The following is a 16858-nucleotide window of genomic DNA, read 5'->3' as shown; positions in this document are numbered from 1 at the left end:
ATGAATATTATTTGTTCAACAAATAGAAATACAGTTTGTTAAAATTTATCGTTCAAACATTTCAGTTATGTTTGAAACACGCTTTTAAAGCGAATGAATCCTTTAAGAGATGGAATAAAGAAAAAAGGAAAAAAAAATATAAAAGAAAGATAAAAAGATAAAATTACAATGACAATTTTGACGTCATCGTCACTTAATATATACCTATATATTAAAAAACAATCCAAGAAAAGAAGGGTGAAAGATTCACGCGGGCTGCACTGTTGAAAATACGTCGAGCACACTCCTGCGGCATTCCGGATAAAGGGCGTGGCAGTTTTCGCCCGCTACCTGCTTGCCCAGCCGCTCGGCTGCCCTGTACTCTCGATCCCCGTACTCATCGTACTCCTCCTCGGTACTCGACGGCCTGCAAAATCCACAAAAATTCTTCACCGTCCAACAACGGCGTTCTTTCTTTGAAAAAATTATGAAAGCCAACGCATGTCACCGCCAACACCACCACCACCATTACCACTACTACTGTCCCAACTACGAACAAAAGCAAAAGAGAGTAGGATGGACGTAGTTCTCTTTTTTCGATTCATTTCCACCTTTTCCTCCTATTTCTCCTCTTTCTCCTCCTCCTTCTTTTCTCCCATCTCTCGAATTCCTCTTTTTATCTCTTTCATTTTACCCAGAAGTTTTCTTGAATTTTCGAAAATCTGTAGCACAGCTAGACTACGCGATCGATAAGTAAGGTCGCTGCTTTCCCGAGTTGGGATATATCTTAAACTACACGCCCACGATAGCGTTTCACGTTTCTTCAAAATTTTTTCTCTCCCATTTATTATAGTTATTTTGTATATAAATTCGAGATTTTAGAAAATTGATATAAAAACATTTCTTTGCTCGATAATAATAGTAAGACAATCTTGAATAAGACAAAAATTACTATTACAAGCGACCTACTTATAAAGACAAATATATGTGTGTGTGTGTGTGTGTGTATGTGTATATTTCTTTTTATTATAGTATATTTTTGATATGTATCTCACCGCCAGCATTATTCTTTTGCTCGAGTATATACCTACATATTTCATAAATGAGGATTTATGTAGAAGCTCTGAGTGCGTTAAATTTACTCTGATAATAATGATAAAATGGTTTGTATGTGAATGGTACCGAAAACGTATTTAGATATATATATATATATATATATATATATATATATATATATATATATATATATATAATACATGTATAGTATCCGAATTCTGCTCTTGTATTTCGTACGTTCTTCGAATGGTCAATGAAATAATAAGATTATCCAATCTTATCTTGAAAATTCGAATTTTGGCCGTACGGAGAAAGCCGACTTATACCATGAAACTAAAGGAGATAAATATAGTATGTACAAATTGCGTAAATTTGTCGTGTATGCTAATGTTATTAACTTCTCTGAGCGGACCGTTGGCATTAGAGATTTTCTCAAGTATACTCCTAGCATAATTGTACCGCAAAGGGATGATTTAGAAGTGGGACAGTGACTCGATGGTTAATGCTACGACAGTTTGTGGAACGAAACGAAATTGTACACGGATACTGTAATTGTACTATTTCTCAATTTTAATTGAGAAATAAATAAAATTTCACGTTGCACAAAAGCAATGCTGTCTATTTATCAACGTATTTAAATTAGGCAGAAGAAATGAAAAGAATAAAAATACAATACATAGATTAGTTATAGAAACAAAAAGAAAATGATAATATTTAATTACTTACTTAAAAAATAGTTGCATCAATTGACCAAATAATCCGTGATGTGCATCAAAAGGTACGTGAGCTATTTCGCAAATGGCTCTTAACAAACAAGCTTTTCCACCAAATCCATAAATGGTTGCAGCCTTTTCAAGAATTTTATAAATACTCCATCTGCTTCTGGTATTTCTGGTATAGTAAACTCCAGGCTCAGTGAAATCTGTACTATTTATTGGCAGTGCATATATTATTTTAATAAAAACTCCAACGATTACGCTTTCGCTATCTAATTGCAATGGTGTTCCTAGGCCAAAGATCAACTGTTTAAAGAAGAGAAATAAATCATAGAGATTAGAAATAAATTTCGATAGTCGAAAATATAATTAATTTAAGATAGACTAATTGTAACCTTTGCATGGTTACAACGATGAAAATTACTATCGTGTTAGGCAATTCGAGCAAATATGCAGTAAGGATTTATTATTTCACCGTTGAAAATAAAGTATCGGTCTATCGGAGTTTCGGGTGTATTTTCTCGACCAATCCAGAGGAAAGCCACCGTCCAGATACTCTCGAAACGATCCAATGCGGAAATTCGCGGTTTTATCGGAAATTCATACACGGACGACGGCGCACATCGTAGTAGTACACGAGCCTCCTACGGAAATTGGACGAACTACAAACGATCGTCTGAAAATCATGGATGTTGGACGACGATTGTCACGGTCTATGCGTAGAAAGAAGATCAACTTTTATTTACGATTCGATTAGAAGTTGATTATATTCTGATCGTAATAATGTAACGATATCATTTTTTTTTATCGACGATAATCCTTTCTATTTTAATTGATATACACTTATGTACATTTAAAACTTGTAATATTATAGTATCGAAAGATATTTTCAAATAACAAAAAAATTAATACTCTTATTCCTTTTTAATATCTTTATCTTAATTCACAACATAAGATGCTGTTTTATATTTAGCTACATATTCATCCAAAGGAATTCTTCAAAGAACGAAGGTATAATAAATCCTTTGCAGGTAGAAACGATCGACATACCTATCTATTTCTCCCTTTCCATACTTTCCTTTTCCAGTCGTTGCAGGTAGAAGAAATAGGCTATATCGATTTCGCGTTCGAACGACCAACTCGACCGACTCGACCAACGTAAAAACGCTTTTCACAAGTCTCGCGTACAAAAAGCTTTTCGCGAATCTCGTTAAACTGTCCTATCCAGACGTGAACATGATTCTCCGTGAAAATTCGTGGTGGTTTTTATCGAAAATTCATAGGAACTAAAGGTAACGTGGCTTTCGTTACATCTTCGTAAATAAATATATCAAATATATATTATATATTGATATAAAAAAGAAAAAAAGGTTCTTTCCAATCGTTTCTCGAACCATTTTCAAATTTCAAATTTTTTTATACTTTCAAAGAGATAAAAAAGAAAATCAAGCGAATGATTGAAACTAGACAGTATGTGATTTACTGTGCCTAACTATTCTAGAATTAGACGCATAATTAGACGTCTACCATGATGCACTTGTTCGTCTTATGTTTACGTGCACTACCTCTTACCACCAAACTTCCTTGTCAACGCTCGATTACACTTCCCCCATCTCATGCGATATAGAATAGAATAGAATTCAACGATGAGCTGGAGTAATCATTGCATCATGTCTCCTCTATTCGAACGATCTAATTATGTAGGTGATTGGATTCCCGATAATTAGACGCAAATCGAATGTATCCGTATTTCATACGCAATCCCTTCCTGTTTACATTCTGCAACGATAAACCTTGTTATAAAAGTTATTATTTGTTATTAACGGAGATATTAATTATCGAAAATAACAAGAGTTTATTTGGAATTTTATTTTATAATCCAACGTAACTCGTTGTGTTTCTTTTATATTTTGATTTATTGCATTATGTTGGACAATAAACAATGAATAATAAATAATGGACAATAAACAATGAAGCCGACGACAACATAACACGACATTAATCTCACGATATACCTTGCAATACTTTTAAGCTACCCTAATTACCATCAACGTTGCCGTTAATGTTCCACCACTCTATTTTTAAGAAAGTCCAGTACAGAACGCCTTAAAACAGAGTAATTACAGTTTCTCTTATAGAACCTTACTTTAAAAAGTGCCTCGAATATGCCTAGATATCTACCTACACAAAATGACTCGAGTCCGTCCATGTTTATTCCCTTCGTTTCGCTTTAACCATGTAAAAATAATATTTTCTCTCTCTCTCTCTCTCTCTCTTTCTCTCTTTCTTTCATACGATAAGTCTGTTTTTTTTTTCTGTAAATAACGTTCTCGTATATATTTCTATTACAATGAGATAATACAATATTATTTCAGAAAAAATTATTGAGATAGAAATATCACAAAAATGTGAATTTTTCCTCCGAGAATTGATCGAAAAATAAACATATACGTATCTCGATTACATGTTAAATAATGATAACAGTATAAAAGAAAATTTTTGTCTTCTTCAAAATTATTTATATTATTTATATATATATATATGTGTGTGTGAATTTGAAGGTTCCAGGAATAGTTAGTTGTATACATGTATGTATGAGATAAGCCTATCGATAATTAGACAAAAGATGAAAGATAAAGTTAGTTAGACAAAAGATAATTAAATAAAGTTAATAGCTATGTGTAAGAATTCATGAGATAAGTAAATCTGTCAGTCGAACAAAAAGGTGAAAGATTCTAGAATTGGTTAGTATTTATGTATATGTATTGGATAAACCTACCGATAGTTAGACAAGAGACGGAAGACTCCAGAGTTAGTTAACTGTACGTATGCATGCATAAGATAAGTAAATCTATCGATAGTCAAAAAAAAGAAGGAAGGTTTTGGCATTTAGTTAGCTGTGTGCGTTTAGTTAGCTGTATACGTTTAGTTAGCTGTGTGCGCTTAGTTAGCTATGTGTATAAGATAAATCGGCCGACAGTCTATTCTTTGTGAATTGCATTGTTTACGAGAAAAAGAGAAGGGGTTGAGATATTGAGAAAGTGAAAGTGAGATGGAAATGCAGCGTGAATAAGATAACTAACGAAACAAGGAATAAGGTAAAAGGGCAATAAGAGTTACAGAATATGTATGTACGAATGCAAATGGGGATGAGAAAGACTCTGAGATTTACGTGATCGGAAAAGAACAACGTAAAAAACAGTTTTGAATAGACCCAGTGAAGTATAACTACGACAGTCTTGAGTAGACACAGTGAAGTATAACAACAACAATCTTGAGTAGACCCAATGAGAAGTAACGATGAAAGTCTTAAGTGGACCCAACGAGAAGTAACAACGAAAGTCTTGAGTAGACCAAGCGAGGTATAACGACGAAGATCCTGAGTGGATAGTACTGAGTGGACTAACAAAGAGTAATAAATAAAGCCTTGAGTAAATCATGGAATGAGAAAAGAGCTATAGCATTTAAATTGTAATATCTTAAATATAATAGTTGTATTAATAAAGCACAAAAATATTCTACATATATACATTAAATTATTGATTGACAAGGAGGCGTATTTTCATTAAATCAATTTCTAAATGTTATTAAACTATTCAGAATCAGGACAAAAGAAAAAAACAAGAAAGATAGAAGAAAATAGCTTTTTCGATCAAATGAAAACGTACCAAAAGAGTTGGGGGTATTTGTGGACCGGGAAAGATCAGGGCTCTCTTTTCCCTCGATGAGATTGTCATATCGTTGATCTTCGCTGCTCCTCGAAGACCGATCACATCCTTCATATCGTCAATTCGCTGATAAGAATTTTCAGATTGCCAAAATAACAGAAAAAACAGCACAATTCTCTTCGCAGTTGACATTCTAGACTCGAATCTACCTTCTTAGCGATCTAACTTGCTGATCGAACGGAGAGATTTACGAAAAACGAAAAGAAAGAGAGAGAGAGAGAGAGAGAGAGAGAGAGAGAGAAAGAGAGAGAGAGAGGGAAAAGGGAGAGAGAAAGAAAGAAAAAAAGAGAGAAAATAAGAAGCAACGAACAAAAGAAGTGGAAGAGTGTTCTCGAACTGGATTCTTTCCAGACATCTGTAAAGTTCTCTCGCTGCCGGGTGTTTACATCGTTCTACAAACCACGATGATCCGTCAAAGAAGCTACCTGCTTAAACTACCTCGTCGAATCAATTAAATGAAACGTTGTAACGCTTACATGCTTCATTCACGAGTCGTTGCGCCTAAAACGGGATCGAGATCTATCGAATATTTATATTTTCTTATCTACTTTGCATCTCTCTTATTTCCTTCTTCATCCTTAAGTAAATCCATAAAGTTGATAATGTCGTATTTGTCGAACAAACGTGTTGAGATATTTTACAATAGGTAGATAATAACATCGTTACTCGTAGAGTTCGTAGAAAACCGGTGGAATTATTCTTTTTTCTTTTTTTCTTTTTCTTTATTTTACCATTTAAGTCTGATAATTGTACTAATACGAGCTCGTGTGGTTTGTGGTTTCTTGCAGAGAGGTTTATTCGTCCAATTAGACAGCATAATTTTGTTCTCGTGCACTCGTCAAGCGGTTTCTTATTTATTTATTTTTTGTTCCTTCCTTTCTTTTCTTTTTTTTTGTAAGAATTTTTTTCTTCTTTTTCTTTTTTTTCGAGAAATTTCGAGGAACAATTGTGGTCGCAAGGATGAAAGAAATTTTTGCATTAGGCGACTACCTACATAAGGTTCCATCCCCTTATACAAGAAGGGTGACTTTTATGAGCTCGTTCATGGAAGAAGAAGGAGAGTTGTAATTCAATTTAATGCTGGAATAAAGCGTCCCGTTGCTTCACGGAGATTCCACGATGTCCTCGAATTACGAAACGCGCTAGCCTCGCATTCGCCCGGTATAAGATCTTCGTTACGTTGACGCTATGACATTTTTCCACAAACTGGTTTGAGGCTACCTTTCTTATTACAAAGATTCGCAAAAGAATGTTACATAGTAATAAAGACGCTCGACGAATTTGGACGATGCTAATCCGTTTAAAAATCCGAACAATTTTAAAACACGTCAAATATGCTTTTATTTTTCCTCGTCAAACATACTTTATTAACTTATTTAAAAAGAAAGATGAATCGTTTCTTAAAGTACTGAATAATCGATAAATAAGGTCAATATTTTTAATAATAAATATTAAATCGATTTATTGACATATAAAATATTGATAATTCCAACGTTATTTATTGGTCAACTCTCAAGATATTATAAAAATTTTAAGATACTTGTTTGATTCATTAATAAATATTGTTATAAATAATGAATTTATTGTTTATTATAATTTATTATAATTTGTACAATTATTTTATTATTCTTTAATATTTATTTTTTTGTATTTAATAATATTTCATTGTACTATATTATGAACTATAATAAAGACTTACTTTTAAAGATTTACTTTATTTATGAATAATCCTAATAATTTCATCATAAAGACGAACGAAAAAGTAGTTGTAAGGAATATGGATAGATATCTAGGTCTAATTAAAAAAAATAAAATCTTCCGAAAATAGTACTAATAAAGAAGTTGTAGAAACCGCGATATCGGCGAACAAGCTTTTGTAATAAACCCTTCGAACAAACTGCTCCAAATCACGGACTTCGACAACTACGAAACTCCAGGCCGTGTCAGGTACGTGTAAACGAAATAATATCGTTTCGTTTCCAGACACGTTTCTAAATATTGCGGAATGTTCTCTTGAAATACATCGAAATTGTGGCACATTGAAAATGGAAAGGGAAATACTAGCTAGTGACTGCTACTCGTGCCATTCTCGAATGGTCTACTCGTCAAAGTTTAGCTTGAGGCCAATGTAACGTCTCACGTTTTGTGAAACTACGTTTTAATAAAAACCAAAATATTATTCTGAAAATACAATGAACATATGAAACGCTTGACCGATTAATACTTTCTTTTTTTGCTCTCTGTAGAATATTGTAATATATCTGAAATGATATATATTTCAATATCCTACATTTATATTTCATATATAAAATATGAAATATATTTCAGTGTAATAATATTAAGTAATAAAATATATAAATAATAAAGTAATAAAGTAATAAAATAATATACATACATATATGTGTGTGTTTGAAGGTTCTAGGGCTAGTTAATTGTGTACGTGTGTATATATGAGATAAGCCTATCGATAGTTAGACAGGAGATGGAGAGAAAGTTCTAGAGTTAGTTAGCTGTGTGTATGCATGCATGAGATAAATAAATCTATCGGTAATCAAACAAAAAGATGAAAGGTTCTAACATTAGTTAGCTATGTGCATGTGTGTATGAAACAAATCGGTCGGCAGTTGCACAGAGGATGGTCTGTACTTTGTAAGATGCATTATTTATAAAAAGATGAGAAAGGGCTGAGATATTGAGAGAATAAATAAGATGAAAATGCAGTGTGAGTAAGATAAGTAACGAAATAAAAAAATAGAACAAAAGAGTAATAAGAGTTGCCGAATGCGTATACACGAATGTGAGCGGGGATGAGAAAGACTATGGGATGAAAGTAATCAAAAAACAACGTAAAGGACATTCAAAACAACGGAAGAGGAACAGGAAGAGGAACAACGACGAAGGTCCTGAATGGACCAACAAAAAGTAACAAGTAAAGCCTTAAATAAGTCAAGGAAAGAGAGAAGAGTTGTAGTATCTTAAGTTGTAATATCTTAATTATAGTATCTATATTAATAATGTACGTATTAACGAAGAGTAAGTGATCAGAATATCTTTCAGATGGGGTTTTAAAAAATATCCTACATATATATATACACACACACACACACACACACACACATTAGTCCTGTATACGTTTATATATAATACGAATGCTACCACTCCTACGTCTCTAACTTCTCATTTCTTGTTTTCTGATTGATTCTATTGCTTTTCAATGAATTTTTTACAATTACTATGACGCTATAACGAAAAGTGTTTGTTCGCTATAACTAACAATAAAATGAGCAGAAAGATAGAAGTTGTCCAACAGCAGAATTGAAGGATTAAATTCGCAAGATAACATAACAATCAACTATATCTCGATTGAAATCTTTAGTCGTCATATCTCTTCCGAGACGATCTAATAAGCGGGACGATAGAGACGATTTCACGATGGAGGTAGGTATCACGATTTCAATGATGAAGGAAAACATCCTGGTTTATACCATCTTTTTTCGCATCCGCTCCAACTTTTATGTTGACCGATCGAACAATCGTAAATCTTGATCAGTGGAAAAAGACTGTCTCCTCTCTCTCTCTCTCTCTCTCTCTCTCTCTATCTATCTATCTTTTCAACCCTCAGCTTCATCTCTTGGCCCAACAAAGCGAAAGAGAGAGAGAGAGAGAGAAAGAAAGAAAGATTTTCTTTGTGATTTCTGATACAACAGGTTTCTTGTTAACAAGAGTCAGTGATACTTCAAAGAAAAGAAAAAAGAAGCGAATTTCTATCGTTATCCAAGCAAATTGTTCAATATTAAATAATTTCTAATTTTTTTCACTCATTGACAACAATCTAATCATAACTCATTATTATTATTAAGAGATTGACGATAATACGAGGAATTATCTGCTATCGGATTTTCAGAAGTAGTCAAGAGAGATTACAGTATTATGGTATTATGGTATTATGGTATTAAGGAAACAGAAATAGGAATATACCTATTTAGATATAATAATGGATACTATATACATATTATAAATTATCTGTTTAGGAAACATTAAGAATCCGCTCAAACTATAACAAGCAACAGATCTTCACGTTGAAGATCATTGCTACTTAGAGTATTCCCTGAGTTTGTATTTAGAACAAAGTCTTTTCACGAACGAGCGGTTAACCGTCATAATTCAACGCGGAAAACGAATGATTTTCAAGTGGATACCGAAGCATATTTGATCTTCAATCGAATATATTTCCTGAAGGGTTAAAATACCGACGATTTTTAACGAACTAAAGCGAACACTCTCGTTCTCATATTTCTTTTAAATATTTGAGTTTATAAACGAAACTCGGACATAAGGTTCACACGAGATGAATATAGAAACTGGACCATTTTTACAACGAGTCTCGAGAAAACTCGACAGCCCTTCGGCAAGCTTCCTCTTCCATGAGGCAGGTTAACACGTTCCAGTTTGAATAAACCAAAAAATGTATTCCTACAATATGAAGTTTGAAATCTCTTTCTCTCTTTCTCTTTCTCTCTCTCTCTCTCTCTCTCTCTCTCTCTCTCTCTCTCACTCACTCTCAAACTCCACTTGTTTCTGACGACGCTGAACAGTAAAAATAGCCCAAAGCATTAGCCTGTGAATTCTCCAAGATGATTCTACCTTTTGAGACGCGTAAACTGGATTTCCTGTCAATAATTAAGAACATCCATTCTCTTGATTTCTAATCTTTTTTAGAACACTTTTAACGAGTATTTACCGTTCGTTTATTATCATTTATCATCGCCATTATTAACTTTTACCCGTTTAATATATCAATCCCATATCCTTTACCTTAACGAAGAAGTTTTACTATCTATCTAAATCAAATAGATCTTCTTACTGAGACGATAACGTTCGTAAGAAAGTTGAATCCACGCTAATCGTAGAATCTCGATAGATGGTAGAGGAGCGAGTCGTAAAAGCGAGAGTTAGGGTGGCCACAAAGATCCAACGAAGAGAGACAACATCTCGTAGTCCAAGGTCTCAAGGACTTAAGGATACGAGAACTAGCAGCGGGTGTAGTAGCAAGAGGTATGGGCTGGATGGACATCGAAGACCGTTCACTCGGTTCACGTGTATATCCTGATACGTGGAGTGTGATTTCACCATGGAATTGAATTACTACCTTCGAACGACCCAATAAAATTCAACCCCTTGGAATAGTCCTCTCTCTCTCTCTCTCTCTCTCTCTCTCTCTCTCTCTCTTTCTCTGACAGACATTTACTCAAAGTACAACAACCCTTGTACTATGGCATTTGTGGGATTCGCTCGTCTTTTTCTTTACATTTTTACGACACCCGACGACGATAAATGAAAGCGCCTTCATAAAAACTACGAGAATAAGATAGAATTTACTTCGCTAGAAGAAAAAGAGAAAGGGATAAGAGAAAAGGATGTGTGCAGAGTGTATTGCAATAAGGTGAAAAAGGAAAAAAAAATCAAGTAACTTGATTTTCTTCGAATTTTCGCCATTTCGAAATACGATTGACGCGAACGCGAAGTTTTCGATTGTCGCGAAGTGATTGCTGTCATGATTGAGGTTGTCGAACGTAGACGAGGAGAATCGACGGACGTCGAGTAACGATCGATTGCACGTCGAAAACGTAACGAAAAACCATTAGGCAACGTGGATACAAACCGCCGTCGCGGCCTCTTTTCATTCGTCAGTTCGAAATAAGTGACATCGACTCGACGAGCCACAAATCGTGCCGACTTTCGACTCGAATTTAGAGTGAGAGAGAGAAAGATATACCTATATGTGTGTGTCTATATATACACCTATGTATGCATATACCTACACTATGTGTCGGAGATAGAAAGAGATAGAGAATAGATTCGCAAAGTTCAAAGGTTTCTACATCGACAGCGATGTAACGAAGCGGAAGTAAAATCATATATTGTCGTCCGTTGTTAATTACCGCGAATGGGTTTGTCCTAGAAACTGGTCCTCGGTCACCCTCGTAACCCCTACTACTTACCCTTTAACCGCCTTTTTTCATCTCTCCCTTTCTCTCTCTCTCTCTCTCTTTCTCGTTCGTACGCGTTCTCGCTCTACTCCCCTATTCATTTCAACGAAGAGTATTTTCTCTTTACGCGCACCTGTTATCGAAAGAAAGAACTGCCAATAACGTCCGATAACTGCGTCACGTTCTGTTGCGAGGGCCCGTTATAACCTTCCTTCCCTTTTTCCTCGGGCACTTCTTTCACCACCTTTCATCTCTGTCTCTCTCCCTCCCTCTCTCTCTCTTTCTCTCTCTCTTTCTCTCTCTCTTTCTCTCTCTCTTTCTCTCTCTCTTTTCCTCTCTCTTTTCCTCTCTGTGTCTTCCTCTCTTTTATCTCACTTTTTCTCGCATTCCCTTTTTTCTTCTCGTTTTCTTTCGTTATCTTTTTCTTCTTATCTTTTATCTCACTTTCTGTTCTGTTCCATCTTCTTTCATTCGACTCCTTCTCCCTTCTATATTTCTAATATTGGCTTGGGCGATACCGAACGGCCAACGCAAGTCATAAATTTCGTTTCGGCCGTGCGCATTTTCGCGTATCTGTGTCGAACAGTGCAACGGCAATGTGCAAGACAAGGAACACCTGTGGCAATAGCAATAGTAGTAGTAGTAGGAGGTGGAGGATAAAGAGGAAGTATAAGTGCAGTATCCAGTAGTAATAGCGACAGCATGCCGGCGCCATCTTTTCTTCGAACTTTAATTTCACTTGACAATCCCCCGGGGAATTACTCGAAATTTATCGACTTCATATTCTTTATCGGCAATCGTCCGAACGAACCGCATCGAGTGATAAGAATAAAACGTTTCACCAAGATACTCTTAAATGACTTTGCGATTGTCATGCGACGATTTAACCAGATGAATATTTGAAACAAATAATTATTTCATTTCTCTCATATTAGATATAGGTATTGTTTTTTCTTTTAATTAAGTGTCTTAAAAATCGATGAAATTAAAAGAAAATGAAAAAATAAGATTCAATGAAAGAATTGATATGAATTCATAGAATTCAAAAACTATATTTTCAAGATCTTAACAATAGAAAAAGAAAGAAAGATGTTCGATAATTAGGATCGACAATTTTTGACTACTGTCTTGCTTTCTTTCGTTATGATAAAAAAAAAACTACTTCCAATGGAATATTTTCTTGACGAAAATTCGTAACATTACGGGATTTGAATCAACTTTATTATCTCAACCCCGATGGCGAATGAGTTCGAACGGACGTTCGCAAACGCTATAACGCCAATGCATACGCGAAACGACAACGTTCAAGCGATAAATTATTCTCGAATCTCGGTAAAGTATTCGAGCAGACTTTCCGGACATTCGGAAAATATACTCTGACATCGCTCGGGATTTTGTCGACCTGCCAATTCTGCACTGTGATATTCCTGATCGGCATGCGTTCTAAACGTATCGGACGTTGTTGAAGGCCTGCAACAAAATAAAGAGGATTCTGTTTTAGGGAATTTACGAAAATTAAAACCAGAAACGGACCAGCTATGATTTTTATTGCTAGGTGTAGACAAAATTGGACAATTTTTTTAAAAATTGAATTAATTCGTTGAAAAAAAAAAAGAAATATTAGTGCTTATAAATCGGATAACTATTTTGTTAAACTCTGACACGTATATAATTTGTAATAATGATAATGATACTGTGAATATTGATAAATCGCTATCAGAAAGAGAAAAGAAAACATTAAGCATATTAAATGGAATTTCCTGAAAAACAGTATCTCATAAAAAATAAATCTTTTGAAATCTTATACGATATGGAAAGGTACTATTTTTCCTCGTAATCTTAAAGTATCTTTCTATCTCATTTTTTATTTTAATAAATTATTATAAATAATATAATCGATAATACTAAATACATATATACATATATATGTGTGTGTGATTTATGGTTCATGTATATACAAATACTGTGAACTACATAGTGATTTTTCAAATAAAATATTAAAACATATTTAATTATATTGTTAATACATATCCAAAGTATAATATTTCCTAGTTTATATAATCTTTTTTAAAAGAAGAAAAAAAATCTAGTTATAGAGAGTTAAATAAATAAAAGGGAAATTTTCACAAGAATACGATCTAAACGATGAAAAACGAGTATCAAAAGATTAATCGATTGAAAATAAGCCAAAGAGATAATTATTCTTGACGTAGCCCACGCTGATGCGATTCATTTCATCATCAAACGATGAACCACGTGGCGTTCCATTAATATTATACAACATATACATATAACACGTATGCACATACGAAGGTTTCCCAACGAATATTTTCTGCCAATGAACTCGGACGGTGCTTCGTCGCGAACGCGTGTAAAATTAATCCAATGAACAGCAACGTCATCTACGTCGCTACGAGTCTGCACTGTTATAAATAATCCAATTCATTCTGACCGGTAAACGAGGTGATGATGCCTGGCAGATTTTAAACATCGCGAATGGATATATTAAAGGAACCAAAGTGGTCAACTATTGTTTCATGTAGCTACATTAGTGATAATGAAGAGCACAATTCATCAATTATCGACGATATAATTTCATTGTTAACAATAATAGTGATCGGCCAAAATATTTTATAATACATACGCAAGACTATTCTAATTAAAACGAACGTAAGAGAGAAAGAAAGAGGGAGACAGAGAGAGAGAGAGAGAGAGAGAGAGAGAGAGAGAAAATGTTGAAGAAGTGAACTTGAAACTATACTCACGTGAGAAGTACATGAAATAGTTTTCCTGCAAGTCCGTGCATTCTATTAAATGGTACATCAGCAACTTCGCAAATCATTCTTAAAAGACAGACTTTGCCATAATGTGAATTTTCCAAAATCGATTCGAGGATCTCGTAGAGTTCCCACCTGGATGTAGTCGGTGAATCTAATCGAATGGAAGATGGATAACGATAAAATACAGAAGAGTTGGAAAAGAGAGAGTTAGAAAGAGAAAGAGTCCCGGAAAAAGAGGATTCTAAAGAAAGCGTATTCTTCTATAAAGAAGAGCAAGGGCTTTCGTCCATTGTGATACGGCCCTGACGTGAGGGGTAAGGTGTATCCAACAAAAGTGGCCTTATTAATATGTAAAGGAAGAGAATCTTCGTCTTATCCCCAAGCACTAAGCCTTCTCTCTTTCTCTCTCTCTCTCTCTCACACACACACACACACTCACACACACATATATAGACACACAAATATACACAGAGATATACTATCTATAAGGACTTCGTCTCTTTCTTTCACTTTTCCATCTCGATCCTCTTGGATATCGGTCGGATTTCAAAGCGGGGACAGGGATTAAAGTAGGTAAAATCTCCAACGCGAAACGGCAATCTCTATTACCGCAATGTTCTTAACTTTAATAAATAATGCATGCTACGTAAGAAATCTAGCTCGATTCGATCGATAAGATCTTTAATATTATAAATATAAAGAATAAATTTAAAAAAAAAAAGGAAAGAAACGAAAAAAAAAACATTATAGGTATTTACAAAAAATTTGTTCTTTTTAATCAGAATCATTATAAATTAATTGCTAGTTAAATTATTTGAAGAATTTGAATTTAGGCAAAATATTTTAATCTCAAATATTACATTTTAAATTATTTAAATTTTAATCGTTCAAATCTTTTATAAAATTTTTGCTAAATAATACTTTTATATCGAATTATATTCGAAGAAAGAATAGAAGAAAAAGACTTACCAAGTATATTCGATGTTCGAATGTCAAATCCATTGTTCTCCTTCACGGAATCGTCATGGTCGATCGATCTCTCATACCGTACGAATGAATCCGTCAAGTAGGAGGCGTTATAGGGCAGGACGTAATTAAATTTCATCACATATCCGATAATCATGCTGACGTCGATCTCCATGGGTAAACCGAGCCCGAGGATTAGCTGGAACGATTTTCAAACATAGGCAGGTGTCATCGATCGTTTATCACGTTCGTATTCGAGCTCGGTCGACGGTTAAGAGAACGGTTGGAAAAAGGGTATAAGAATGAGGGTGTTGAGATGCAAAGGATAAAGGATAAACCGTCAATCGCGACATTTTTGCGAGCCAACTTTTTACGAAATAAAAGAGCTAATGCGAAATAATTGAAAGAACATTAAAAGACAAAAAATTAAGAATTAATTTTAATAATTTTCATGTTAATATTTAATAACTTTATAATCATTAAATTTGTTTTACAAAAGCAAAAATAACTTCTTATTTGATAATATAATTTTTAATCTCTTTTGATCATAATTAAAGCTACGAGAAACGTCGATTTATATAATATTTACATATGCTGCTATTTATTGAATCAGTATTTTTAAACATTTTTAATTAATTTTTTAAATAATTAGTCAATATTAATAATAAAATATCAGTACGTAATATAAGTGGTCAATATTACATCGATTAATGCAAAAACTGTTAGTATTTTAATTAAAATATTTGTAAATATAATAATTTGTCAGTATTTTAAAGAGATGATCAATATTTATAATAAATCGAGACGCAACCCAAACATAATTCCAATTTAATTATTTATATTGTCTACTTATATTACGTACTGATATTTTATCATAAATACTGACAGAAATATTCGTAGATATTTGAATAAGATATTTGAATGAAACAAAATTATTTAAAAAAATACTGACCAAATAAATATAATATAAATGATTCATATATCATTAATAAAATTTTTTTCAAAGTACCTGTACTTTAGTTGGAGCGTTGGTACCCGGTGGTGGAAAAACCAAATATCTTTTGTCTCGTTGATAGGCCGAAGGATGATTAAAAAAAGAGTAAAAAATTAAAAGAAATTTCAACGAAGGTTCAAAGAGCGATCGCATTTTCTTTGTCGATTGGAGGTGTCGATGAGACTGTAGAAAATTGAGAAGCTTAGACTACGTCTGACAATTATACTCGCTAATGACGGCATTTAGTTCAGTGACCGCGGGTTAAACGGCTAATGAACCGTCTTTGTAGAGAGACGAGATCGCTCAACGAGCAGCCGATAGGATAAACCACTACCGTTCTCGAGTCTCTCTATCGATTATTGTATGTATGTATATAATATAACTGGGTTGCCGTCGATATCGATATCAAACGGCATTAAAGTTATGCGAACCCGTATTAAAATCAATTCGATGCCTAAACGGCCGACGACGTGTCACGTAAAACATCATTAATAATAACCTACACAGCAGACAAATGTGCTTCATTGCCATGCAAATTAATTTTCTTCTTATGGCCAATGAACGATGGCGTAATTTGGAATATAACGCAACTAATTTTCTCGGTCGTATCGGATCATTCGATTTTATAGGGCGTTCTTTCTCTCTTTGT

At 33.9% G+C, this 16858-nt stretch overlaps 2 protein-coding genes across 2 annotated transcripts; both read right to left on the bottom strand.

The window, feature by feature from the left end:
• Positions 1 to 246: 246 nt before the first annotated feature.
• On the bottom strand, positions 247 to 5533 carry LOC124429559. Its single transcript, XM_046974988.1, has 3 exons — positions 5420 to 5533; positions 1762 to 2057; positions 247 to 406 (listed from the first exon to the last, which is right to left on the bottom strand). Exons 1-3 carry the CDS (start codon positions 5531 to 5533, stop codon positions 247 to 249), a joined length of 570 nt encoding a protein of 189 aa, XP_046830944.1.
• Positions 5534 to 12785: 7252 nt separating this feature from the next.
• On the bottom strand, positions 12786 to 16637 carry LOC124429558. Its single transcript, XM_046974987.1, has 4 exons — positions 16225 to 16637; positions 15219 to 15414; positions 14235 to 14400; positions 12786 to 12939 (listed from the first exon to the last, which is right to left on the bottom strand). Exons 1-4 carry the CDS (start codon positions 16360 to 16362, stop codon positions 12786 to 12788), a joined length of 654 nt encoding a protein of 217 aa, XP_046830943.1. The 5' UTR covers positions 16363 to 16637.
• Positions 16638 to 16858: the final 221 nt, after the last annotated feature.

The sequence above is a fragment of the Vespa crabro genome, chromosome 15, assembly GCF_910589235.1.
Source record: "Vespa crabro chromosome 15, iyVesCrab1.2, whole genome shotgun sequence".
Lineage (NCBI taxonomy): Eukaryota > Metazoa > Arthropoda > Insecta > Hymenoptera > Vespidae > Vespa > Vespa crabro.
The sequence above is the reverse complement of the archived record's forward strand: the minus strand, read 5'-3'. Positions and strand labels throughout refer to the sequence as shown.